Below are 26,994 nucleotides of genomic sequence, written 5' to 3'. Positions count from 1 at the left end.
GATGTAAACACAGCGTTTCCCAGCAGCGAGGAGGATAAAAAGAGCGCTGAAGAGGGAGGAAAAGAGGGGAAGAGAGGAAAAGATGTGCCCTTGAAGAGGCGACTCAACGGGGCTGGATTTGTAACGAACTCCATCCTGTCCAAACTAACGGCTCTTCTTTTTTTCTTTCGTCGACGGATCTTGCTCGGTCTTGAGAATTGTTGATGCTTCGACAGAATCACGCAATTGGTCTAGACCGAGTTAGGAAAGGTGTTTCGATGTCGCAAGATGGCATTGTGGGGTGACAAAAAAGACTCAAACAGCCACTCTACAATACGCCTTCTACAACTGTCCATAATTCTTTCCCCTCCCCCACACAGAGTCTGGCTCCTGATGGAGACCCCGAAATCCCGATGTGCCAGCCTGCTTCGTCTTTTTCTGGCCTCCTCCGAGTGCCGGCCGGGCCGTCGGGGGTCCTGTAGCCGGTTGCCGCCCGAGCGAGACTCTATGTTGAGGTCAATTGATCATGTTGATGGGGAAAGGTCTGATGAGAGGATTGAATTAGACTTTTGATCCCTTTTACTCCTCTGAAAAGCCTGCTAAGGCTTGCTGTCTGTCATGTCTTGACCGCGTGCCTGGCGAATGCACCATCTGCCGGACTAATGGCGTCCCTTGATCAACGGTGCCACCACCGAAGCAGACTTTCTTCAACCGATGTAATTGGCTAGTCCCCAAAACTTAAATACTAGAATAGTCAGCACCAATAAGAGAATGAGAATAGATTGGCGATATCTGCATCGAGTCATAGTTGTGGCACCAAATTTGAACCTCTGTCCAGGACGGATTACTCTATCCCTTTGCCCTAGCCATTGGGCACCTTGCCCTCCAATTGAGCCCGAAAAGATCAAATAACCAAGACCGCCGAGAGAATGAGAAGGGTTCTTGGAAGAGAGTGAACTGGCGTTGAGTCAACCAATCAATACCAAGGACGAATACTGAGCATCGAGGGCAAACCCGGATCACTCTGTTATGGTGCTTAAGGTTCAAATAACTGAGAAGGGGCAAGTTTCGGTGAGTAATATTGAATCACAAAATCAGAATAATCAAACGATCATCCGAAGATAAAAGGGGCCATGGATTATAGATGCGATCTCTGATAACCCGCTATCCTGTGTATGGCTTGGCTCCAGCTCAGCTCTTGGAGAACTGAGCCATCATTATCACGGGTGATTATCTCGATATCTCATAGATATACGTGCTTCTATTAAATACTCAGGGATGCTATTCTGACTTTTGAGAAGTTGTGATATTAGCCTTGCTGTCCCAACAGCACCCCGACCAGACCCGAGGCTCTTTTCTCCTTTGCCCATCAATAAGTCTGAAGAGCCCCCAATGTGTTGTTGGCCTCTCTGCGCCATGTTTTACCATAAGGCGGCTGGACTGCCTTGTCACCATCAACTGCAACCGCTATTGGTTCGTAATCCTGGTCGACTCGACACTTGGCAGAGTTCAGCTGACAGGTCCAAGGCGCGTCGAGATGCGTCTCAAATCAGGCTCGGCAATTAAAGGCAACCAGTTTTCAGCCGTTACCCCTCTCATTGTGGCTTTTTTCTTTCTCCTCTTCTCTTTGTTTCCCTCTCCTGCAGGAATACCTCTAGAGGGAGCTAGTTCAATGGTGAGTGCCCAAGTTACAATTCGTTGTCACACTATTGTCTACCGAGAGCGATCCTTACTATACCTATATCTTGATCTCCAAAAGCTCAAGGGTCCAGGCTACGGTTGCCTGAGTTGGCGCCCAGAGCCGGGTTGGGGCTAGTTAGGGCGTAAAGCTTGCAGATAACGGTGTAGAAAACGCCCATACGGAATCAAATGTTTATGAATCATTTGGAATAGTTGCTGACCTGAAACTGTAGCCCTTGAGACAACTTTATCCAGACCCGGAAAAGACAGCGGAGGATGAGGCGATTGTTGAGTATGTGCTGAGAGTCTGCTTCCCGATATCCATTTCTAACCTGCCCCAGCATCGTCGCGGTCCATGGACTGAACCCCCGGAGCAAACCTGACCAAGAGCATGCCTGGGACACATGGCGAACTCCATCTGGCCCCGAAGGCAAGCTCTGGCTCCGTGACGAGCTCCCCAAAGAGCTGCCTCGCGCCCGAATATTTCTCTATGAGTACAATTCGACGGCAGTGTATGGAAAGGACCGCACCACCTTTATCGACAAGGTGAATGGCTTTTTAGAGGAATTGAGAATCGACAGGAGGAAGACACCGCGACGGCCGTTGCTGCTGCTTGGCCACAGCCTTGGAGGCCTCTTGATTAAGCAGGCTCTGATCAACGCGCACAATAATGAAAAGTACGAGGACATCAAGGATGCCACACAGGGACTCGCATTCTTTGCTACTCCCCATGATGGCGGAAAACAGTCTCTTGTAAACATTGGCAAGGTCGCTGCCAAGATCGCCCTGGAGTTGGGGTTCCAGAAAGGCGACAATATTCTGGAAACGATCAAGTCGGGCAGCATGTTCAGCGACTTGATGCACGAGCATTGGAGGCACCGCCTTTTGGAGTACCCCATAGTTTCCTTCTGGGGCGCATTGGACACTGTACGTAAATTTTTGTCGTATTTGGTTGAAGTTTCACTGACCCTGACCCAGGTCGTCCCTAGGGAGAGTACATCGTTCGGCCTCCCAGGAAAGCACGAGAATGTGGTTTCACTCCAGGCGAGCCATGGAGGTGTTTGCAAGTTCGGAACAAGTCAACTGGACCTGGATAACTTCAAGCTCGTCCAGGCCAACCTTCAAGACCTTTACGAAAGTGCCATCGCGAATGGTGAGTTGGTTACAGTTCCCCAAGAAGATCCCGTGGATGGAGCATTGGAAAAACGCTTTACTGGACTTAGGGAGAACTAGTCCACGTCTCCGTACTCGGGCTTCCTTGTGCCCCAAGGGGTGTCACTCAAGTGTAATCAGATGGTCGTATTAGGGAATTCAGAATCATCAGTAGTATTCATGAAATCATCGAACCCTCACTGACTAGATGATCAGGCCAAGATCAATTCGAGATGAAGAAGAAAGCCGAGCGAGCCAAGCAGGTCACAAAGTTCCTGAGGAACCTGTACAAGTCTTTATACCGTGATGCCAAAGACAGAAACCCCTGGCGTGTTCAAGGCACCTGCGAATGGTTCACAAGCCATGATCGGTTTTAAGACTGGAAGGATGGGAAAACCTGTGGCCTCCTCTGGGTTACTGCAGACCCCGGATGTGGGAAATCCGTTCTGTCAAGGTATCTCGTAGATGAAGTCCTACAGGGCTCATCTTCTTCCATAACGTGCTACTTCTTTTTCAAAGACGACTTTGAAGACCAAAGGAGTGCAGTTGGAGCACTGTGCTGCCTTTTGCGGCAGCTCTTTAAAGAGAAGCCAGCCCTCTTGCAGGACTCCATCCTCACACAGTTTGGCGAAGACGGCGACAAGCTCCTCGATTCTTTTCGCGATCTTTGGCATATCTTAGTTTCGGCTTCAAGAGACCATGGAAGCGGTCAAATTGTTTGTGTCCTGGACGCACTTGACGAATGCGAGGAACGAGACCGGCGCTTGCTGGTCGAGACGCTCAATGACTTTTATCTCGAAAAGGGCACCAATACGAGACTCAAGTTTCTGGTGACAAGCCGTCCTTATGTGAACATCGAGCGAGGCTTCCATGGTGTACAGACGCAGCTCCCAATGATTCATTTGCGGGGAGAGGACCAGTCCGAGTCGGAGAAGATTGCAAGAGAGATTGACTTGGTCGTCGGGGCTCGAATAACCCAGCTGTGCACGAAGCTACAGCTCGCAGAGCCACAAGAGAGGGTTATGAGGAGAGAGATGTTGCGAAAGTCGAACCGGACATATCTCTGGGTCTATTTGGTCTTTGAAGTGCTTGAAAACTGTGCCGGTCATTCTTCCGCCCAGATCGAGGAGCATATCAGGAACATTCCCGCGACGGTGGATGATGCATACGAAAAAATCCTCTCCAGGAGCCCAGACAAGAACAAGGCTAGGAAGTTACTGCACATGGTTCTGGCGGCAAAAAGGCCGCTGAGGTTGAAGGAGATGGCTGCGGCAATGATCATCGAGAAGGATCACACCTTGTACAGCCAACTGAATATCGAACCGAAAGAACGGCTTCACACTTGGATTCGAGAACTCTGTGGTCTTTTTGTATCCATCGTTGACGACAGAATCTACCTCCTCCATCAGACGGCCGTCGAATTCTTAGTGGACAGAGTCAAGGATGGAGAGTCTCGGCACAACCCCTTAAAAGAAGGCAACATTCGCTCCGAGTGGAAATATTCATTTCCTCCTGAATCATCGAACCTCATACTGGGGTCGGTGTGCGCACAGCTTCTTCTTTTTACTGATGTTATCGATGGCATCGGGAAACTCTGTGACCCCAGCCTCCGGATAGTACGCATGTCACTAGAATTTTTGGACGAAAAGTACCCGCTTCTTTCCTACTCTGTGGACTACTGGGCTGATCACCTTGGCGATGCGAGCAGTACAAAAGACCTTCCATTGAGCAACATGCTGCAGCTATGCAGTGGGAGCGAGTCAGCATGTGTCGTTCCGTCGCCAGGATTGTTCCACTACTTTTATCGGCACGCCAAAGCCCTGACTCCTCTTGTTGTCGCATCGATTCTAGGGCTTGCGGCTGTAACTCGACACCTGCTAAAGCTGGAGTCTACTGATGCGAATGAAGGGGACCCTATCTTCAAACTGCCTCCCTTGTTTTGGGCTGTGAGTGGCCGCCGGCAGGTTGTTCTCGATACGTTTATCGAAGCAGAGAACCGTTATCAGAAGAGAATGCACCGCCTGAAACGCCTTTTTAGGGGGCGCTATGTTGATTTTGATATCTGGCATGAGGACAAGCGTGGTCTTGGACCCGAGGGCACTCCCACACCCCTGGGATGGGCCGTTGGTTTCGGAGAAGAGTCCGTTGTTGAAAAGCTCCTGGCAACTGAAAGCGTGACTGTTACAAAGGAGATGTTGTTCGAGGCTGCTAGGAAGGACCACGAAGATATCTTGAGGGCACTGCTGGATACGGGCCAGGTTTCAGTTCGATGCAAATCCAAGAATGGGCGACGACTTCTGAATTGGGCCCTTAGGTATAGAGCTGTCCGTGTAACCAAGTATCTACTGGACACAGGGAAGTTTGAGGTAGACACGGAGATGCGGCCGTGGAAAGGCGAGTTATCGGGCCTGGCTTACGCTGCCAAAGGCGGCGCGGATGAACTTCTACGGCTGCTACTGGCCACAGATAAAGCTGACATCGACTTCCAAGACGAGGCTTCTCAAGGGCGGACAGCACTTTCGTTTGCTGCCGAGGCTGGTGCCCAAGAGTGCGTCAGACTACTGCTTGCTACAGACAAAGTCATAGTCGATAGTAGGGATCGGAAAGATCGGATACCACTTTACTACGCCGCCGACAGGGGCCACGAAGGGGTAGCTCGGCAGCTTGTTGCTATGAAGGCGAATATCAACTTGAAGGACCAATACGGGTACTCGCCATTCCTACTTGCTGCTTCGCGAGGTTCTGTTTCTGAGGGGGTGGTGAGACAGATGCTAGCCATGGCCTAGGGCCTGAAATATAGATTATCTTTTACATTTATTCTACCTGAAACAGGGATTAAAGGATATCAACAATAAACGCCTGATGCTTAAGCTTAAATATTCGATACATTTAAATTATCATGGGTGGCCCTCGTGTACAAGAGACTTGATATCGTTCAAGCTCTGCTTGAAGCCTATGGGGTCAACATCACACCACAGTGCTGTGACTTGGAAGCTGCGTGGAACCGAGAGTGTATGGTTGAGATCGCAACGAGGCTGGCCAGTGTATCAAGGTGTTAAAGGCATACGAAGCTGAATAGACACCATATGAGGTTTCGTGGTTCCACGTGATCTGAATCGGAGCACTCAACCTAATTGCCTGCAGCCACCCAGCACCTGAGAAAGAGGGGCTGGGATGCACTTGACACCGGGTATCATGGTTCTCGTTTGCCTTGAATTCTCAAAAGACTCTTATCCGTATCATCGCCTCCTTCCTAACTACCTCATGCCTTCTGTTTTCATCGGCGGGTTTGTGTGCGTCAAACCTGCACAAATTCCACAGAAGAAAGCATGTAGCAATATCTGGAAAGGATGGGCGACATGACGCTCATGGTCATAGGTATCTCTCGAAGCTTTGGTTCCCCTCCTGGAAACTCAAGACCCAACATCACCAATTCTAGAGCGAGCATTATCAACACCGCACCAAACATCACCAACCATGGCTCCGCCCAAGATCGAGTTCAGTTATTAGGGCTTTCACGATGGTGAGTTGATCAGTGCCGCCATTGCTCTGTACTTGATGCTAAGTTCGCTAGCTCTCCAAGCTTTGGATGCCGAGATCGCCAAATCAGACGACCTCAAGGCAGAGGCGCCTCTCAAGCTGGTGTCCTCGGGCGGATTCGTGGCCGTCGACATGCTAGGCACTCGCGAGACGACCACCGAGATCGACTACATCCTCAGCCCCGATTCTCCCGACCCCGGGAAGTTCAGGCGGGAGCTCTACAGAGCCATCGTACATGTGGCACAGAGTCACAACATCTCTCGAGGCTGGATAAGGAACATAGAGTCATTGGTACAGGGGGATGGCAATGAAAAGCAGCGTCTTGTTCGTGATTCCATCTCGCAGGACATCGCTCTCTGGCGGGGAGCCAACCTGACTGTCTATGCTGTTGAGTGGCATTGGGCTCTGGCCCACAAGTTGAAGATGATGGAGAATGGGAGAGAGGCCGATACACGCGACGCAGTTGCCATCTTGAGCGAGCTATACATGGTCTGTCAGGGCCCTCTTCCCCGGAATATCATCCAGTCTTGGGACAACCTCGTCCACGCGCCAATCAAGGACTCGGCCATTGACGTTCTCGCTGCCGCATTCCTTGCACGATATGGATATGCCGGCGTCGATAAAGCCTAGGAGATTCCTTGACGATACATCATTTGTTTTCTTGGGAGTCTGTCCGAACAGCGTCGGCACAGATGGACCACCAATGTTGGTCCTTCTCCTCAATGAGTGGGTTTGAATTTGGGCAGCCTCTCTTTCTCGATAGTAGCGCCACAGACAATACTAGAGTTCCATTAAGCAAGCCTGACCCGATTGTGATTGGTGTACAGAGCCAAGACCATTGGTGAGATCCTTGGCTATGGACTGTAATGCTTGCCGCGTATTTCGATGAATAGCATGACTCAGGAGCTTGACATATTGTGCTTGATCGCGGAATAGGCGTGACTCGACCGCGTGAGCTCTCCCATTGGTTTGCAAGTTGAATTGTTCTGGGTGTCGGTGCATAAATTTCTATTAACACCAAGGTGCCCTTGACATGTACGGAGATGGCTTGATAGTAATGTTCACACAGGGACTTCTAGCCTAATAGAGACGATTGATTGATAATGTATGGAAATCGATTGAAACTTGGAGACTCTAGTTTGAAGCGCTCGGCATTAATTCGACTCTTCAACGGGCAGTGACACCTTAGACCCCGCTTGAGCAGAAGACGCCGTATATTCGGCCGAGAGATGAGCAGTCACTTTCATCTTTCATGACCGCAATTGCCGACCGACTACCGACTAATGTGACATCAGGATCCAGGGTAGACATGGGGCTTTGGGTGAAAGATCGACACTCTGGAGGCATCTCTTGGAAGTGGGGTTGCAAATCCCGATGTTCGTTCCAGATCATCCATAGACAATCTTGGCCATGATCGAACCCCATGACATGGGGGGGAAATGGGATGACTTAGAGTTATTCAGGTCAAGCATAAACTTCAACCAGTAATCAACTCTGCCACAGTCAAACGCCCGTAACAGCTGGCACTCTGTCATTGTCCAGCCAGCCATAGACCTCGGGGGGGGGGGTGGTCCGATGGCTTGACCCTAGACCCCTGGGCGAAGGTCCATATTCCTTCCCCCAGACGACGAGAATGGGCTTGGCTGTTGATCCATGCTCGCGGGTTCCTGCGTGCGGGTTTCCATTGCAGACATGTGGACCTGAGACAGGAATGTTAATGGGGCGTCTAGACTGCTGAGCTTACCCAGACACAGAAGAAACCAGCCCAACTCTAACGAGAACCCTGACCTTGCTTCTTTTCCATTTCCGGTCACCCAAAATCTCCTACTGGCCCGACTCTGGGACTGAGTGTTCCTGGACCCTGATAGCTTCGTGGGAGGGCGTCATGATGGCGTACACCATACCGATCAATAGCGCGGCCACGATCCCACGAAGCCGGATCAACACGTTTGCCCATCAAACTACGCAACCCGAGGAATGCACCAGACCCCATCCTCCGAGCCGTACCCTGCCCATTGGAGAGGAATCTTCCGTCGAGCTTGCGTACATGTCCGATAGAGTCTCGGGTCCCGCGTTGGCGCCTCCATTCTCAGACACACTTGTCTCTGCCCTTCCCGCGTGCAAATCCTCCGTCGGTGGTGGCGAGCTTCTCCGGTATTTGGACTACGACGGGCGTTTCTTATCCTCCAAAGAGGTATGGCTGATGACGCCTCTTCAGGGTCTCGCCCGAGAACCTGGGTGAACGCAGACACTGTCTCTGATAGCTGTGATAGCTCCAACAGCTGTGTCTTAACCTGTATATAACTCCTCGATGATGCTTCCCAACTGAGACTCTCTCTATCCAACCCACCCACACCTTCATTCCCTCTCTTTCCTCTCTTTCCTTCCTTCCCTTTCCTTCTCTTCAATCCTTACCATTCATTATGGTCAACTTCAAGAACTTCGCCATCGTGGCGACCACACTCCTTGGCTGCGTAGTAGCAGCTCCAGCTCCAGCTCCTTCCTCTTCTTCCTCTTCTTCTACTGGCCCCAGCGATATCATTCCCGGCAGTTACATCATCACCCTGAAGCCCGAGATCAAGGTCGCCAAGGTCAAGGCCCACATCAAGTGGGTTAAGGACGTCCACAAGCGCAGTCTCACCAAGCGTGACGGCGACAACGGCATCGAGAAGACTTATGACAACGAGGCTGGCTTCCATGCCTACTCTGGTACCTTCGATACCTCCACCATTAAAGAGATTAAGAAGAGCCCTGACGTGAGTGCGACAATGACCCAGTTCTGAGACAGTGACTAACATGCCTGCCAGGTCATCGCCGTTGAGCCTGATCGTCTCGTGAAGCTCACATGGAACCCCCAGGCCGGAGAGCCTAGCGAGAACAACCAATTCGGCGAGCGAGACCATCATGAGGATCATGAGGGTGAGGATGAGACCACCGAGGACACTCACCTCTCCAAGCGATCCGAGACCAACCAAAAGTCTGCTACTTGGGGTCTCGGAACCATCTCGCACCGCGCCAAGGGCTACAAGAGCTATCTCTACGACTCTGACGCAGGTATCGAGTCCTACGCCTACGTCGTTGACAGCGGTGTCCGCGCCACCCACAAGGACTTTGGCGGTCGCGCCAAGCAGGTCTGGACTGCCTTCAAGAAGGACCACACTGATCGCCTGGGCCACGGCACTCACGTCGCGGGAACCATCGCCGGCAAGACCTACGGCGTCGCCAAGAAGGCTCAGGTCCTGGCCGTCAAGGTGTTCCAGGGCGAGTCTTCTGAGCTGTCCGTCATCCTCTCTGGCATCAACTGGGCCGTCAACGACATCGTCTCCAAGGGCCGACAGGAATTCGCCGTCATCAACCTATCCCTGGGCATCGACGCCCCCTCGGCCTCTCTCAACAAGGTTGTCGAGAATGCCGTCAAGGCCGGAGTCATCACCGTCGTCGCCTCCGGAAACGCGGCCATGGACACGGCCCAGACCTCCCCCGGCTCAGTCGCCAACGCCATCACGGTCGGCGCCATCGACAGCAACTGGAAGGTTGCCAGCTTCTCCAACTATGGCAGCCATGTCGACATCCTTGCCCCCGGTGTTGGCGTCGTCTCTTGCTCGTGGAAGTCTGACACTGGCACTGCTACCGCGAACGGCACCTCCATGGCTGCTCCTCATGTTGCTGGCCTCGTCCTCTACGCTCAGTCCATCGAGGGCATCTTTGGCGTCACAGAGACTTCAAACTGGCTCAAGAAGGTCGCCACGTCTGGCAAGATCACTGGCAACCTCCGAGGCACGAAAAACTTGATCGCTAACAACAGCAACTACCTCCAAAGGAGGATCAAGGTCTGAGGTAGTCCGCAGATAAGAGACGGCATCTAAGAGATAAAAGATGGAGGGGCACGGGCATACAGCAAGCAAGCACGCATAACAGGGTCATAGACGGGCGCAACGGGGTCATTTACTGCATTTTCTTTTTTCCTGCTTTTTCTGGGGGGTATTTCCTTTTGGTCCCTCGTTTTCGGATCTGGGCCTTCAAATGTCCTTAACCTCACCATATACTTGAATCAATCAACGGGTGACTTGCATGAAACACCATGCAACTTCAACGTCCTTATCTCTCTGTCCCTGCTCGTGAACATTGCCTCGAGGATATAACCGTTGGCCCTCATCTCGTCAATATCCCACATGCAGCTTGAATCCGTGCATTCGTTTAGCCAGCCACGGTTGCAAAGTTCTTAGCAACCACGCCAGAGCATCGGCGTGTGTCCTAATGGGGCAGGTCAGTAGAAAACTAGGTGTGTTGCCTCCAAGCTTATCAGAGACAAGAAAGCCGGGGTAAATAGGCCGCGCAACTGATAAAATTAACCCTAAAAAACGTGGCCTCCCTCATGCCGCGGTACTACGTACACACACACTCTATCCGAGCATGCCGAGCCCCCATGACAAGGGTCCATAAGTCTGGGCAAGATAAGAAGCAGCCTTGGCCCTCGATTTTCTGTCCCCCAAATACCATCCAAAAGAACTGCCGACTTGATCCTTCGAACGCCCTCTTATCTCTTGGAAGCGTCATGTCACGTCACAGCGAGTGCAACCATGTCGGTACTTTGCATGCTTGGCATCCGGGGTCGACTCAGCCAAGCTTCGCCCAGCTCCGAGCAGGGATCATAGCGGCCAACTCTTGATCAAAAGCCAAGCCTTCGACCACCAACTCGTTTTCTTGGCTCTTGATTCTACATCTCAGCTGTCACATTTGCACCCTTGATCGTCACTTCAAGCAAGCCATTCGTTCATCATCAATCAATGGGTTTGTCTTGTCATTCAGTTCCAACTACTCTGGTTGGTAATACTAAAAACGATTACGCTTCAACGCCGGGCATTACACTCCCCATACGTGGATATACACAATTCAAGTCATTTACATCTTAGACCTTGTTGGAGGCGTCCTGCTCCTTCAGATCAGCCTCACGGGCCTCCTCGTCAACCACCTCAGGGGGGTCCTCGATTCCGGTCATCTTGTAGACGATCATACCAGCAAAGAGATCGCCAGAGACGTTGACGGCCGTACGGAAACGGTCGAGGAACCAGTCGATGGCCACGATGACGGCGTACATGCCGGTCAGCTCGACGTTGACGGAGCGGGCAATCATGATGGAAAGGACCAGCGAGGCCGAGGGGATGGGGCTGACACCGATCGAGGCCAGGGTCGACAGCAGGGCCACGATGATGTAGTCAACAGGACCCAGCTTAATACCCTGGGTGGCAGCCAAGAATGTGACAGCTGCGGGGAGGTAGATGGCAGTACTATCATCCAGGTCAGTTTCTGTTTTGTGAGATGCAGAGTGTGTTGCAACTTACCCGTCCATGTTAATCAGGCAACCCAGGGGGCAGGAGAACTTGTAGATGGTGGCAGGGATACCTCGCGCCTTGGCGCATCGAAGCGTCACAGGCAGAGTGGCGGCAGACGAAGCAGAACCCCAGGCAGTCACCCAGGCAGGAGAGATCTTGAGCCAGTACGAGTAGGCGTTCATCCTGGTAAAGGCGAAGAAGATGATGGGGACGATGACCAGGATGTGGATGAGCATGGTGGAGAGGGTACCGCCGATGAGGATACCCAGGTTCAGACCAATCTCGCCGATGTCGAGCTTCATCAGGTTGGGCAGGATCAGGAAGAAGACACCGATGGGGGCCATCTTGATGAGCCAGGTGATGATCTTGGTGATCATGCGCTCGATCTCCTCAGTGACGCGGATGATGGGGGACTGAGAGCTCTCGATGAGGTATCCCACAATGATGGCTGTGATGATGATGGCAAGCAGCTGGTCGTTGGCCATGGCATACACGACGTTGGAGGGAATGAAGGACTGGAACATCTCAAGGACGACTTGGTGGATGGGTCGTTCCGAGGTGTCAACAGTTGACTCCTCATCATCATCCATCCTCAGAGAGTCCTCTCCGACCTCCTTGAACTGGTGGGCCCAGACCAGGCCCGTCATCAAGCATGAGAGGGTAATGGAGATGAGGGTGGTGATGATGTAGTATCCGACAACCCACTTGGCAAGCAGGGAGCCGCCGTTGGACATTTCTCGAAGTCTCGTCACGGCGAGAAGCATCGAACAGACGATCAGGGGAAGGACTGGGAGCTGGTTAGTCACTTGCACTTTGAGGGCATCATGGCTAATGTGGAAAGGTCATCTGGAGACTCACCGACAGCCTTGAGGGACCGGAGCCAGAGGTCACCGGGGATGGAGATGAGGACACGAGCAGCATCAGGGACCTTCTCGACCTGGGTGGTGACGATGAGACCGATGGCAATGGCAAGGAGAGCAGCGGTGATGATCTGAAGAGCTGATCCGGGCTCCTTGATGCTGTGCCACCAAGGCTTCTTGACCTCGTGCTCCTCAGTCTGGACGGCAGCGACGTCAGGGCCAGAGTTGGTCCCTTCATCAGAGCTCTTCTTGTTTCTGTGCCACCATTGCTTCTTGGAGGATTGCTCCTCAGCGGCGACGGTTGGGTTGGAGTTGGTTCGCACCGGTTGGGTCTCAGTCCCGGAGATATCCTTGGACTCTGGGGCCGACATTGCTGCAACGACTTGCTCGACTTGGGTATAACGGACGAACGAGAACAGTTGACTGACTGAATGGAGGTGGGAGAGCACACGAGAGGAGCAGACTCGAAGGGCTTCCCCGTCAAGCTTTATAGCCCATCCTGACCCCCTCTTCGCCAAGACGGCGAAGCTCTGTGGGAGCAGATGTTATGGGTCACCCAGAGACATTGGCATCCATGGCAAGGTAAGGACAGAAACAACGGGGGGGCGCACGCACGGGTGACGCGCCCAGTCGGCGGATCAGTCTCCAGAATGAGTAGCGATGCGACACAACGAGAGAGCTTGGCTTGGCCCGCTGGGAGGGGAAGGTTACGAGATTTCTCTCGAGCGCCAAGGCGGACAAGCATCAGGCAAGCAACAGTCACGGTCAAGGGCTCTGGTGTAGGTCTGGCGTCTGGGCATGACGAACAAACGTTGGTCCGCCGGCTCGGGTAGGCCGAACCAGAGGTGCTCGTTGGCAGACCATGTGGAGAGCACCTGTTGATGAGACTCTGGATTTGTCCGAGGAGGCGACGATGCCAAGAGAAAAGGCGCGCAGACGAGTCGTTTGAGAGAGAGGGCCAAGACTTGAGGCAGCCGTCCAGCCCATAGCATGTTGTACCTCGACCCCAAGCCAAGACGCCATGGACGGCCAAGTACCATGGATGATGGCGGAGAAGGAGGGAGGGACCAGGTCCCACGTCGCAACAGCAGAGAGATAGGGAGGGACTGCACGGACGGGTGATCCAGTATTCCTGTTTATCTGGCTGGGCATTCTTAGCATGCAGGAGAGAGCTGGTGAAGATGCAGTTGCAGTGCCGCGAATCTCTAGATGTTGCTGGCCCTGGCGCTTGTGCAGCCGCTGCCGCTGCCGCTGAGGCTAAGGCTGAGAGATAGAGAGATAGACAAGTGCCTCCTCCGCCTGCTGAACCAAGCTAGGGTGACAGAGCCCGGCCTGTGTGTGTGCGAGCGGGCGGGAGGGTGCCTCGCCGTGAGGGAAATAACCATGGAAGGCCGGCAGATCTCGAGGTTAGGGGGCATCGAGGGGAGACGCCACAGAGTCAGCGGTGGCGTGTTGAGTGCCGTGCCATTGGTCGGACCTGCCAAAACGAGGCCGCGCTGGCTGCTGCAACCAAAGCGGAAGCTGACTAACGGCATTGCTAGTCACTGACCTTATCCTCTCACCTTATCTCGACCGCCTTATTGAGACACACGACACACACAAACCAACCGGCAGTCATTGTAGAGAGCTTGCTTGTCAGTCTCACCACCGTGTGCCTCGTGCCACTTCCCAAGAACAGACGAAACCCCTGCGGACCCTTGAAGGACCCAGGACGTTCCTTCTGCTACGTAGCAGCCGGGTCGATCGATGGACGGATGCCAGTGTCGTCTATGCAGCACCCACATCCACATGGAAGTTTACCGTCAACGGCGGCGAGGCAAACCAGCGGTCGCCAGAAAGCCTGTGATGACCATGCCTGCAATGCACCTCGTGCAAACGACGCCCGTGCAAGGGTCTCTCCCTCGAGTGGACTCGCCATCCGTCGTTACCCCCTGGGGGTGGAACCCTTGGAAACCCTAACGAACCCCGGCATCATTTCCTTGCTCGCAACCGTCCACGGGGGTTGGACTTGAATGGGGGTCATTGCCTTTAATCGCGCTGTGATGGGGCCTAGTCAGGGACAGGACATTGCTCTCATCCTCCCCGATTGGCACGGCGGCTAATCCTCACCTCGGGGTACGTATTCGTCTCTCTCCCACATCGCGCTCCTGACCTTAACTTCGGGGACCCTCCGGTGCACACTGTGCTGCAAGTACTTACCCAGGAGAGCATCACCAGCCGCAGGGTGGATGTCTTGTGGGTATCTCTTGAGTTGTACAATGCTTATGCGCCATTGGCCTGTTTATTCGACATCACGAGTATTCGTTGCCGCTCCATTGACAGTTCTGTTGGCCCGGGGCCGTGGGCTGTCTCGTTGTCTGGTGTCAGCTTTTCCATATTGACCGGCTTTAAATCTGGTTTTTGCCTCGAGCTACAGAAGGTCCAACATGGGAATTGCAGACTGGTGAGTCAAGCTGACGCCCGATGATGGAGGCGCCAGCGTCAGGAGATAACCGGGCATCGCGACGCCATCCCGTCACCTCTTGCGGCTCAATGGCATTGGATGAGCTGCGAAATGCCAAACGAACTGCTGCAGCTAAAATCGGCAGAGGCCTTCTCGTCTGGTCGACATCCAATGCAGACTAGGACATGCAGCCGTCATCCGCAGACTAATAGGCTCTAGCAAGGGTAAGGAGCCGACTTCCAGCAGTTCTGGAACAGGCCCAGAAGAACGGTCGCGCCTTGTAATGACAACAAGGCGAAGTTGACTAGGGAAAGTGCAAGCTTATCTCAAGCTTGCGAAATTCACCCTGGGGAATAATCGCCAGGATTGTCATATGCACCTCACCTCGTCCCTCGCTTGCTATTAAAAACGAGGGATATTCGGTTGTTGTCTTATTCCCCATCAGCCTATCCATCTACGGCTGAACGCCCGGACGATCCTGCGGCTAATGCCCATACGGAGGAGACCCTCCTGCACCAACAAACGGCCCATTTCGCCATCGGGGCGGCCTGGCCTCTGCACCTTTAAACAGTCGACGCTCCCCGCCGAATACTGAGTTATTACGTTTTCGAATCCACCTCTGCCCGCTGAATAGAGTAAGTCAAGAAGCTCAGCGGACTGTACGCCCTGTTATCTTTTAACTTTCGAGTCCGTGTTGGCGCCTCGTCTCATCCTGCGGAGAAAGTATCCACGTTGTAATCTTGCCGTCCTCAAATCGACGAGGAATGGGTCACTTATCTCGACCAGTCTGACCTCGTTACCCTTGCAAACACACAGGACACGCCGAGATGAACTCATACAGCCGATCTGTCTAGAGAGACAGAAGTAGCCATCTCGTTTGCGGAGAGCCGGTAGCCTTGGCGGATGGAGATTGGAGCTGGCCATGCCACAACAGGCAAGTGGAAAAGTCTTGGAAGCCGCATGGAAACTCTGGGAGGGGGGGAACGCCTCATGATTTGGAGTTGGGGTCTTGGTATTGGGGTCAACTCGACGCGGCTGTCTCTTTGGAGGAGGTGATATCAACCATGTCAGCAAGGTTTGTGGAGACTTCTTGGGGATGCTCAAGGATTCCCAAAGGAATTCAAGGATTCACAAGACAATCCCAGCCCGCCTGTAACCGCCGCTGGCCTTTTCTGGCCCTTTCGCCCCTCCCCCAGACCAAGGCCAAGTCTCTATTATGCAATTGATTCGATCCCCCACAACCAACAGATGAGAGCATCTTCTTCCCCCAGAGTTGGTACGTAATGGAGTGATAAGGCCTCCGCATTTGCGGGCGAGAAGGCCTGTTCCCAAGCACGCTCGGATGGTGAAGAGGACGACGCCGTTCGATTGTTATCGCGATGGCTCTGGCTTCCTGATTCCTGGCGAGGCTCGCCTAATAGCTGGACGATCGACCATTGCAGGTGGCCCAAACATAGGGACTTGTGTGGGCATGGCATGTCTCGCGGCTGCGGCAGTCCGAATCCACCAGAAATGCCCGGTGAATGGGTCCTGGAGCCAGGCCCTGTCCGGCATCCTATTTCCCGCTCCGCTGGCCATGTTGTGTGTGCGTCCGAGGCGGAACCGTACCTAGGGATGCAATCACGCGTGCTGACTCGAGCTGTGACACATTGCGATGGGGAAGACGCCATCGAGTGCGACGCACCACCTGATCCTGTCCCATCCGCCTGGTCGACCTAGCAGTTTCAGCCGGACCTGCTGGTCGGATCATGTTTTGTCAACTGGCTTGAGTCGACACTCTGGCTGACGAGTTCTGGAATCCTTGGCTAAACTCAGGTAGTTTGGTTTCCGCTGTTTCGCCTTGACAAACTCTGGCTGATCTTTCCTGCTTCAACCTCCTGTTTCTGTTATACATAATTATCAACGGAATACGGACTTGGGCCTCCGCTAAACAGCAAAGGAGGTGCAGCTCCCTGTGCTAGATGGTTCATACCGATCGATTCGACAAGGCACCGAAATTGAGGCTCAAGCTCGTGTCAAGTTTGGCGGGATTCCGCTCCCTGGCATCGGTATTGCCTACATACGGATGCGACTCTGTTGTTTGTTAATCGAATTTCGGTAGCACGAGGACAATCCGTGCAACGTTGGTTCGCGGGAATTCATTCGGGCGCATGATGCATGAATCACCGCGACAAGGACGCTCTTCTACGGTTACGAATTGATTCGGGTGCCGTCGTGTAGGCGCCTTTGAGTCTTTTGCGTTGTCATGGCGAGACTCGCTACAATCGCGGTCTGTGTCCATGAAATGCCATCACCTTGATGAGACCGGGCAGAGTCGGAAGCACAAAGCCGGTGTTCGGTCACGTGATGGATCATTTCCGCTCTCGCACGTGATACACACCTCACTACTCCCGCCCCGCCCCGCCCCGATGAGAAGGATGGCTCCCGCTCGCTCATGCTATCAACAGGTCATGATCAAGTTGAGGAATGACTCCAGGTTGAGGCCCTCACGACCCCTCAGATGGCAACCCCTCACATGCATCTACTTGCCAAGTCACTACCAACAATGAACCATGGCCAGATGTCGTCTTGGCCTGCTTCTCGGCTTCCGTCACCCGCCACTCTTATCTGGAAGCATCCGTCTTGGCTGAGAGATGTGCATTTGATGACCAACAGCGCCGCACAAAGAACGCAAAAGCATCATCATGGTGCCTTGGCTTATTGATTGTCGAATTACATGGACCTCCAAAAACGCCTCCGCACAAAGAGCGCAACTGGACCCTGTCGACGCTTAGCCTGTTTTGGCCAGCTGCCTGACTTCCCGCCACCAAACGTCTCCACGGGCGCCATTCACCGGGAGGCTCACCGGTGGCTCACGGCAGGTTCAATGCATCGCAGGACGGCAGAAGCGTTGGATTTCCAACAGGAAGAATGCAGAGTTCAACGTCTATTCAGTGGGCCATGGCGAAAACCGATCGTCCACAGGCCGTTTGTTTTGTCATCGACCAACAATGAGATCGGTGATGAAATTTCTGGTGTCGCTAACCCTGCACCGCTAGTCGCAAGCCATCATCATGACAGCTCCAGATTTGCGAGATTTGTGCGGATTTTGATCACGAATGCCAAATGTTAAATATTCGCCTCTAGAAGCTGCTGGAGGGAGGAAGGAACTCTCGACTATCCATCTACACCACTTAATTCCAACCATCACTTGTTTTACGTCTTGAAAAGACCATCTCGCTGCTCTTCGCTCAGTATCGTAGGGCAGGTGAATCAATCATCCTTACGAGCATTTTCACTACACGCCTGAACCAATCACATTCAGAGCTTCCATCGCAACAACACAGCAACCTCTCAGGTGTGAGAGACATCAATAAAGATGGCGCCTACAGACGTTGTCACGACTTCCTATCTACTGGGCAACCTTCACTGCCCATCATGTGTCACCTTGATCCGTTCACTCCTCCAGGAAACATACGGCGACAATGTGCTCTGGGTATCTCCAAACCTCGTCACCTCGGTGGTGACGGTCGAACACAAGGACAACACTCCAGCATCGGTACGCAACATGGAAAAGACCCTCGAAGATGTCGGCTTCGAGGTGTGTGGCGTCAACACCACTGCGAGCTCCTCCATTGATCTATACCACACATCCCAAGTTGACCTTGGCGAGAGCAGCCGCGCCATGGAGCATCCCAACGGGTTCATCGACTCCTTCTTTCAGCTCTGGCGTCCTAAGCCGTCGCCTTCAGCTGCAGAGGCGGCCCGGGCAGCTCACATCGAGAACTGCGAAGCATGCAGATCCGAAGCAATCGGCCAAGATGTGAAACACTACGAGAATGAGAAACTGGCTCGCACTTCTTCCAAGATATCTGACACCTCCACAAAACACTCCTCCTTGCCTTATCCCCTTCAAAAAGTGGTCACGGACACGACTCCCTCTTCGCTGTGGCGAGTGACTCTCTCAGTCGGCGGCATGACCTGCGCTGTCTGTGTCAACACCATCACCGAGGAGATCCAAAAATACCCCTGGATATCAAAGGTTGTTGTCAACCTGGTATCCAACAGTGCTACTGTCGATTACACTGATGGCGATCGGACACAAGACATCGTCGACGCCATCGAAGACCTGGGATACGACGCTGCAATCGATCAAGTTGTCAACCTCGAGGAACAGAAGCAATCCGCAGACGAACGCGAGGTCGAGATTCGTGTCGACGGCATCTTCTGCTCGAGGTGCCCAGATCGAATTATCACAACTCTAAAGGGTCTTGCACCAGACCGACTCCAGATTTACCAGGAACCTACCGTTAAGAACCCCATTGTCAGGCTTCGATATACCCCCAAGGCGCCAGAGTTCACGGTGAGACATATTCTCCAAGCCATTGAGGCAGCGGATGAGGCTCTCAAGGCTTCCATCTACCACCCCCCGACCCTCGAGGAGCGTTCCAGGGCTATCAGAGCCAAGCATCAGCGCGCTCTGTTGTACCGTGAAATCCTCACCATCATCTTTGCAATACCTACCTTCGTTTTGGGTATCGTCTACATGAGCCTCCTGCCCAACTCGAACCACGGGAAGATGTACCTGATGAAACCATGGACCTCTGAGCTCAGCCGCCTTGATATCGCCCTGTTCATCCTTGCCACACCAGTCTACTTTTTCGCCGCCGACGTCTTCCATGTTAGGGCCATCAAGGAGGTGCGAACTATGTGGCGCTCGGGTAGCCGCATGCCTGTGATACAGCGCTTCTATCGATTCGGCAGCATGAACATGCTTGTTTCTCTGGGAACCAGCATAGCCTACTTCTCTTCGGTAGCACAGATGATTGCTGCGGCTACCACGAGCAGACATCACCAAGGTTCCGGTGCCGAGATGTACTTTGACTCGGTTATCTTTCTGACCATGTTCCTTCTCGCGGGAAGACTCATCGAGGGGTACAGCAAATCCAAGACTGGTGACGCGGTAGAGATGCTGGGCAAGCTTCGTCCAACAACGGCCCTTCTTGTTGAGAAGGACAAGGCTGGAATTCAGACAACTACAACCGTTCCTGTCGACCAGCTCGACACTGGCGATGTAATCCGCATCCCTCACGGTGCATCCCCAGCTGCAGATGGCATCATCGTCACGGGAGAGACCAACTTTGATGAGTCGAGTCTCACTGGCGAATCACGCCTCATCAAGAAGGCGGAAGGAGACCAGGTCTTTGCTGGAACCATCAACAAATCGTCTGCCATCACTGTGCGTGTCACTGGCACCTCGGGGAAGTCCATGTTGGATCAGATTGTCCAGGTCGTCCGAGAAGGCCAAACCAAGCGAGCTCCCATCGAGCAGATTGCCGACCTCCTGACCACCTACTTTGTTCCCGTCATCACGCTGGTTGCCATCCTCACCTGGGTTGTCTGGATGGTTGTCGGTTTCTCGAATGCCGTCCCAGATCACAAGGCAGAATCCTCAGGCGGCTGGGTTGTCTTTGCCCTCCAGTTTGCCATTGCCGTCTTCGTCGTCGCTTGCCCCTGTGGGCTGGCCCTGGCAGCTCCGACGGCCATCTTTGTAGGCGGCGGAATCGCGGCTAAGCACGGCATCCTTGCCAAAGGTGGTGGTGAGGCGTTTGAGAAGGCGAGCAAGATTGATTGCGTCGTGTTTGATAAGACGGGTACCCTCACTGAGGGGGGAGAGCCACAGATCACCGACGCTGCCGTCTTCCCGGATGGTTCGGCCGACGAGAAGGAACGAGGAGCTCTGATGTCGGCTCTCAAGGCCGTCGAGGAGAGCAGCAGCCATCCAATTGCCAAGGCCATCGTTTCGTTCTGCGGAGCCGACACCCAGGCTGCTGATGTTGAGGGCCTGGAAGAGTTGCCTGGAAGGGGCATGAAGGCCTCGTACAAAGGCACCGACAACCAGCCATGTGACATTATCGTCGGGAACGAGCTTCTCATGCAAGATTTCTCCGTGGTTATCTCGGGTCGTGTTTCTTCGCTCCTCCAGACCTGGAAGACCGAGGCCAAGTCTGTCGCCCTGGTCGCCACCAAGCCCTCGGCCGGTGACACCTGGACCCTCGTCGCGGCGCTCTCCATCTCCGACCCGATCCGTCGTGAAGCCGTCGCGGTGATCCGGGCCCTGACGGCGCGCGGAACCCAAGTCTGGATGCTCTCCGGTGACAACGCAACTACCGCCCGCGCGGTGGCGCAGCGCGTAGGGATCCCAGCCTCCAACGTATTCGCAGAGGTGCTCCCGTCAGACAAGGCGGCCAAGATAGCGTCGCTCCAAGCCTCGCTCCACGCACGCGGCTCGACGACGCGGCGGGCCATGATCGCCATGGTGGGCGACGGCATCAACGACTCCCCCGCACTCACAACTGCCGACGTGGGCATCGCCATCGGGTCCGGCAGCGACGTGGCCATCAGCAGCGCCGCCTTTGTGCTCGCGACATCTCATCTCGCCGCCGTCGTCACGCTCCTCGACCTCAGCCGTGCCGTGTTCCGACGTATCCGCGTCAACTTTGCCTGGGCCGTCGTGTACAACATGATTGCGGTGCCCGTCGCCGCCGGCTGCCTGTACCCCATCACGACGGGGGACGGGAGTCACGTCAAGCTGGACCCGGTGTGGGCGGCACTGGCGATGGCCCTGTCAAGCATCAGCGTTGTGTTGAGCAGTCTGAGTCTTCGGGCGGGGATCCCAGGGGTTGGATTTCGGCATCGGGAGGTTGAAGTTGATGAGTGAGCGATGACGATGATGCATGCAGCAGGCATTTTCTAGTATAATAAGCCCTTAATTGTAATTGAATAATCCGCCCCCAAAGAAGAGATAGATACCCCGGGGCCTTCCCCTGTCAATCAAGATGCACAGCTTACTGTTGTTTCTCCAAGATGCGTGCGTGATACGACCGTTGAAGAAACGCCATGCAGTCACCAAGATATATCCCGATACAGCCAATAGCTGAAATCTCGCAATCGCCAACGACAGCAAAGATGTTTTGCCGTGTAAACACACCCCCTCTTCAAGCGTGATGCCCAGCCTCAATCCTTCCTTCGGTCCCGAGCGCATCATTTCACCAGTGAGAAGGTCAAGTAAGCCCATGATCCATCGCCCGAGAGATCCGCCTGCATCATCAGCGAAAAAAAATGCACGACTGACCCAAGTTTAGTTCACAGCCACGACGCCTGTTCTTTTTCGCATTTTTCCCCTCACGCCAGGCATAAAACAAAACATTCGACAATACTTGCCCATTTTAATCATGTAAGAAGATCATACAATTGTAAATAAACTGATTACAAAGTACAGTAGCTGAAATGATTTTTTTTCCTCATGCTTCTAAAAAAAGACTATCGAAACGCGAAACGAAACACACCTAGTTCATGCCCAAGAACTCGTATCAAATAGATGGAACCACCTTTCTTTCTATCGACGGTTTGTTGTTCGGATGTTACCCACCCTCCACATCCCGTATTCTCTAAACAAGATCGCAAAGTAAATACGCCACGCAATACGCAACCCCGTACACGTACCCGCAGGTTCCGCAATCTTTGCCCCCTTCCTCGCGCAGAATTGATCATTTGTCCTTTTGTAGATATTATTTTCGACTCACCATGACTCTTTTTTTTTTTTTTTTCTTCTTCTATTCCCTGTTTTCCCGACGGCGCGGGTTAATTCCAATTCAAGCCTCATTCTGCTTACTCTGTAGCGTAGCGTAGGTGCACCGTCGGACTCTGACTTGTCCGAACACGGGCGGCGGGCAACCCCCCCCCCGGCCGTTAACGGCGCCGCTGACTCATCGTTGATTGGTCGTGGGGCTGCCTTAAATAGCGGGTCCCTCAAGGGTCCAAAGGTCAGCCTACCAAATTTGGCAATTGGCTGAAAGGGGAAAAGGCAGATCACATGGGCTTAGATCTCGCATCCATGGCAACCCAACAGCCAACAGCCAACAGTCATGAAGGCAGACCGCCAGGCAGTGAGGAAGGCTGATCTTGTCTGTGAATTGATTGACAAGAGTCAAATCTAATTGATTGAAGATTGCGGGTCGCACACACAAGGCAGAAGAGGAGGCATTGTTTGTAGTTCATCGAGGCTCTAGTCCTCTCTTTGTATTGGATCAGTGACGGTAATGTAATCTAACTGCACCGCCCAGTGTCTGTCTGGTTGATTCCCAATGATTAACTCCACAGCCCAAACCTGTTGAAACGTGGCAGTGTATAACCCATTCCCATCCTATATGCCACCACCCATGGAGCGTGATACCAAAGCGGCCGTCAAATAACACTTGTGATCGGATGCCAAAAGTCCAAATCCTGCCAATGCCAAATACTCCCCCCTGTAATGCACACGCCCCCCGATCACCAGGGGGGCTGCCGTCTCGATCGATTGATGTGAATCCCAACAACGCCTGTAGCTGAACACCAAAACAATAATAAAAACAAGTAGAGTTGGCGAAACAAAGAAAAACTGCCGGGGAGATGAGTGCCGAAGAATCATCGATCCCGTGGTGTATCTGGTTTTCTAAAAAAGCAGATGTGAAAAAGCAAACCGACGCCATGCCAAGCTTCTTCTTTTTCAATGCGGAAATGCGTCGTCATGCCGAAAAAAACTGATCCCGTGAACGCCAGGAGTATGCATTAAGTTATGAATGTCGAACAGGTCAGGTCTAGTCAGATGGTTCATCGCACAGCGACGCTGCCACCGAGGAGACGACCCCACATGCCTCGCTTGGGACGCTGCTGCTGCTGCTTCTTGGAGGCGGCGTCTTGCATCTGGTACTGCTGGTGGTACTCGTCGGCGGTGATCTCGTAGGGAAGCATGCGGCTGCTGGCCATGTGGGCCTTGGGGTAGTCGACATCCGGGACGATCTGGACAGGCGAGTCATAGAGGCTGCCCTGCTGCGACTCATAGTAGTAGTAGGGCTCAGGCTCCGAAGGCTCGAGAGGGGTTGTAGCCTGCGAGTAGGCGGCGCGTCCAGAGGAGACCGAGGAGGCGTAGGAGCTGGTAGAGCTGCTGTAGCTGAGGCCAGGAGGAGAGATGGACCCGCTCATGTTGCGAATGTGCTGCTCGGGAGTAGCACCGCGAGATCGGGAGTGGCCTCGAGAAGAAGGAGGGCTGGGGTATCGGGCGCAGGCAGCAGAGAGCTCCTTCTGGCGTCGCTTCTCCTCGCGGTGTCGCATCTTGCGGGCGTGTCGCTCGGCGATCTTGTGGCGGAGGGGCTCGAGGAAGTCGTCGAGGTCGCGGTAGAGGTCCTCCTCAGTAATTCGCAGGTCCCACTCGAGAAGGAAGAGAAGCTGCTTCTCCATGAGGTTGACCTCGGTGCGGCTGAAGCCAAAGTTGTAGCAGTCAGTGGTGATGTGGCTGTAGTTGGCCCAGTGCTTGTTCTTGGGCGAGCTGTCGTTGAGGTACTTGGCGGCGAGGATGAGAGCAGCGAGGAAGATTCGGTGGGCGGTACATCGCAGGCCTCGGGCCATGGGCTGAAGCTTGGACTTGAGGCGGCCAAGGTAGACGAGGGTCGACATGAGAGTGGGGACCTGGACGTTGGAAGAGACGACGAGCTGAGTGATGAACTCCTCAAGAGTAGGAAGGCCGCCATCTTCGGATCGAACGGTCCGGGGCTCGGGGCTCCGGGGAGGAGTCGGGAGGTTATGTCGGGGGTCGACGGGAGCGGGAGGCATGAGGGTCGAGTCGCAGGCAATGACGTGGTGGGCGGCTTCGGCAAGATAGGCGATCATGTCGCGACCCACAGGTTGGTAGACGAACTGCTCGAGGGCAATCTTGTTGAGCTCCTCCATGGTGAGGTACCGTGTTGATGAAGAGTCCATGTTGTATGTGGTTGTGTGGGATGAGGAGAGAGGAGGAGGATGTGGTCGAGTATTATACACGGGAAGGGCCCGCGTGTAAGTGAGTGAGTAGAGGAAAGGTAGGGATGGAGGGTATAGCGGTAGAGGGTATCAAGAGGATTAGGCCCAAGAAAGGATTGGATGGCCTTTAATCCAAAAGAGACAGAAGAGCAGATGATGGGTATCAGTGACTGAGGCACAAGAAGAAAAGTGCCAGGGGTGAAGGATGCGTGAGGCTTGATATATCAACCAGCAAGAGACAGATGGCTCATGTGAGGGTTGGGGCGTTTCTGGCTTCGTAACAAGTGACGTTTTGGGGTGGAGGGGGAGTGTCCGGGGCGTGCGTGTGGATGGCGGCGCAGTGAAGGGGGTGTGGAACAGTGGAGGACGGGGGGTGGGGAGGCTGACAGGGGTCACCAGCAGCGCAGGGGTCGAGTCTGGAAAAGGCCGTCCTTAGGTCAGGTCGACGGGATGGGCCAGGGCAAGCCAAGAGCTGGGTCTGTAGGGTCTGTAGGGCTTGGAGAGGGTCTGGTCGGCGGTCTGGCCGATTTGACGGGTCGTGACTGGGTGAAGTCGAAGAGAGAAGCAAAAGCCAGAGGCCACGAGAGAGTAGAGAGTGGCAAAAGCACCAGACAGGCGGCGTCTATGTCGGTGGCTTGGTGGTCGCCGGGGTTAGATGGATGTTCCAGTTATCCTTGTTCCTGCCTTGCTTTGCACTGCGTTGCAGATGCGGTGGTGGTAGGATCAAAATGAGAGTGTCTCTGCTTTTGGCGGCAAAGTCGGCGGTTTCGGTCGCTGCTTTGGCCGGTGTCTCGCTCGGTTTCGTGAAGCGCCCGCGAAGCCGAATCAGAAAAAATAGAAGCGGAAGTAGCGAGATGCGAACAATGGGCAAGAATTAATTGTTTGATTAGAATGCCAAACAATTAATCAATTACCCGTGGAGTGAAGCCGAGTCCAGTCCAGAACCAGTAGAGCGACGGATGGTGCACCTTCTTTTTCCGTACAGGTACTGAAAGAGTTGATGCCCACTGTAGCTTGCAGTGAACAGAACGGCGATCCGATCTCTCTCGGCAGGTCCAGATTCTTGCCAGTGGTCGAGGCCTTGAGGCTTGGCGCTTTACTCGCAACGGGTCGGTGATGTGCGAGGGGAATGGATGTGTGAAAGGCACCTTTCCAAAGACGAAAAGGTCTGGCGCGGGAAATAAAACAACAAAAGCTTTTTAGACTTTTACTGCTCTCGATTGTTGCGTTAAGCTTTGCGCACTGGCTCGCAGGATTGATGGATTGTCAAAGCCCGAAGCAGAGCTGTGGGGGAGGCGTTTGTTAGGCTGAGATCTTTGACGGAGAGACAGGCACCGGAATGGTGGTTAAAGTGAATGGGATGGGAGGGGAAATGATTTGAAATAGATGGGTGAGGCTGGTGTTGATGCTTGTGAGGCTGGTGTTTTGGTGTTGTTCGGTTGAATGCAGATGAGAACAAATGTCAAACAGCTGCGAACAAGACTGGATATTTAACCAAAAAAATTTTCAATCAAGACCAGCTTGACAAGGGAAGCAATATTGATTCTTGGTCAAATTGGCTCAACCTTGGAGTGCGGGGGTGAATGATCAAAATCGGAATTCGAGATTGCATACAAAGGGAGAGAGACAAGAAGAAGGGCACCCTCAATAGTATTGAAAGGGTTTTGGCCTTTTTCGGGTTTGGTGACCGGCACCAAGAGTCGATGAACAGCGCGAGGGAGAAAGAAAGCGAAATGACTGAGACGTGGAAATCGTCACGACGGCGTGTTCTCGCTGATGAACACGTTATTTTGTTCCAAAAGGGAGAGAGCGTAGAGAAGGCTGGTGACGACGGATTTGTCTGATTGTTCTGCGGTACCTGCCAGAGGTATGCGGGATGTGTCGGAACGTGGCAACGGACGAGGGAAAAAAATTGAAACAATTCGGAAAGAAATATAGACACGGCCCAAGAATAGAATTCCAGTCCAGACCAGAGGGTAAAGAGAAGGAAAAAAAGGAAACGAGGATTGTCGAGATGGGATGAATGATGAGAAGGGGGGGAAACAGGTCATGAAACGACGTCGTCTTAATACTCGTCAACTATTCGCATGAGATTCCCTTTCTACTCCAGAATTAATCCCCCCCTTGTCAGCTATACCACGCCCAGATCCGCTAATACTACACTGAACGAAAAGCCCTACGCAGCAAGGAC

General features: G+C 53.5%; 6 protein-coding genes across 6 annotated transcripts; 4 read left to right on the top strand and 2 right to left on the bottom strand.

Annotated features, from left to right (window-relative positions):
• Positions 1-1,651: 1,651 nt before the first annotated feature.
• NCS54_00381800 (NACHT domain-containing protein) lies at positions 1,652-5,597 on the top strand (the record flags this gene model as incomplete). Its single annotated transcript, XM_053149375.1, has 6 exons — positions 1,652-1,654; positions 1,893-1,951; positions 2,001-2,586; positions 2,638-2,812; positions 3,028-3,114; positions 3,331-5,597. 6 exons carry the CDS (start codon positions 1,652-1,654, stop codon positions 5,595-5,597), a joined length of 3,177 nt encoding a protein of 1,058 aa, XP_053005350.1.
• A 691-nt stretch (positions 5,598-6,288) lies between these two features.
• Positions 6,289-6,981, top strand: NCS54_00381700 (Hypothetical protein; the record flags this gene model as incomplete). The annotated part of the gene is made up of 2 exons (XM_053149374.1): positions 6,289-6,313; positions 6,386-6,981. The coding sequence occupies 2 exons, from the start codon at positions 6,289-6,291 to the stop codon at positions 6,979-6,981; spliced, it is 621 nt and encodes a 206-aa protein (XP_053005349.1).
• Positions 6,982-8,690: 1,709 nt separating this feature from the next.
• Positions 8,691-10,187, top strand: NCS54_00381600 (Hypothetical protein; the record flags this gene model as incomplete). The annotated part of the gene is made up of 2 exons (XM_053149373.1): positions 8,691-9,107; positions 9,159-10,187. Exons 1-2 carry the CDS (start codon positions 8,775-8,777, stop codon positions 10,185-10,187), a joined length of 1,362 nt encoding a protein of 453 aa, XP_053005348.1. The 5' UTR covers positions 8,691-8,774.
• A 1,073-nt stretch (positions 10,188-11,260) lies between these two features.
• Positions 11,261-12,915, bottom strand: NCS54_00381500 (Amino acid transporter; the record flags this gene model as incomplete). The annotated part of the gene is made up of 3 exons (XM_053149372.1): positions 11,261-11,639; positions 11,694-12,471; positions 12,543-12,915. 3 exons carry the CDS (start codon positions 12,913-12,915, stop codon positions 11,261-11,263), a joined length of 1,530 nt encoding a protein of 509 aa, XP_053005347.1.
• A 5,430-nt stretch (positions 12,916-18,345) lies between these two features.
• On the top strand, positions 18,346-21,687 carry NCS54_00381400 (Hypothetical protein; the record flags this gene model as incomplete). The annotated part of the gene is made up of 1 exon (XM_053149371.1): positions 18,346-21,687. The coding sequence occupies one exon, from the start codon at positions 18,346-18,348 to the stop codon at positions 21,685-21,687; it is 3,342 nt and encodes a 1,113-aa protein (XP_053005346.1).
• A 1,931-nt stretch (positions 21,688-23,618) lies between these two features.
• Positions 23,619-24,764, bottom strand: NCS54_00381300 (Cyclin N-terminal domain-containing protein; the record flags this gene model as incomplete). Its single annotated transcript, XM_053149370.1, has 1 exon — positions 23,619-24,764. One exon carries the CDS (start codon positions 24,762-24,764, stop codon positions 23,619-23,621), a length of 1,146 nt encoding a protein of 381 aa, XP_053005345.1.
• Positions 24,765-26,994: the final 2,230 nt, after the last annotated feature.

Source organism: Fusarium falciforme, chromosome 3, assembly GCF_026873545.1.
Source record: "Fusarium falciforme chromosome 3, complete sequence".
In the NCBI taxonomy this organism is placed as follows: Eukaryota; Fungi; Ascomycota; class Sordariomycetes; order Hypocreales; family Nectriaceae; genus Fusarium; species Fusarium falciforme.
The sequence above is the reverse complement of the archived record's forward strand: the minus strand, read 5'-3'. Positions and strand labels throughout refer to the sequence as shown.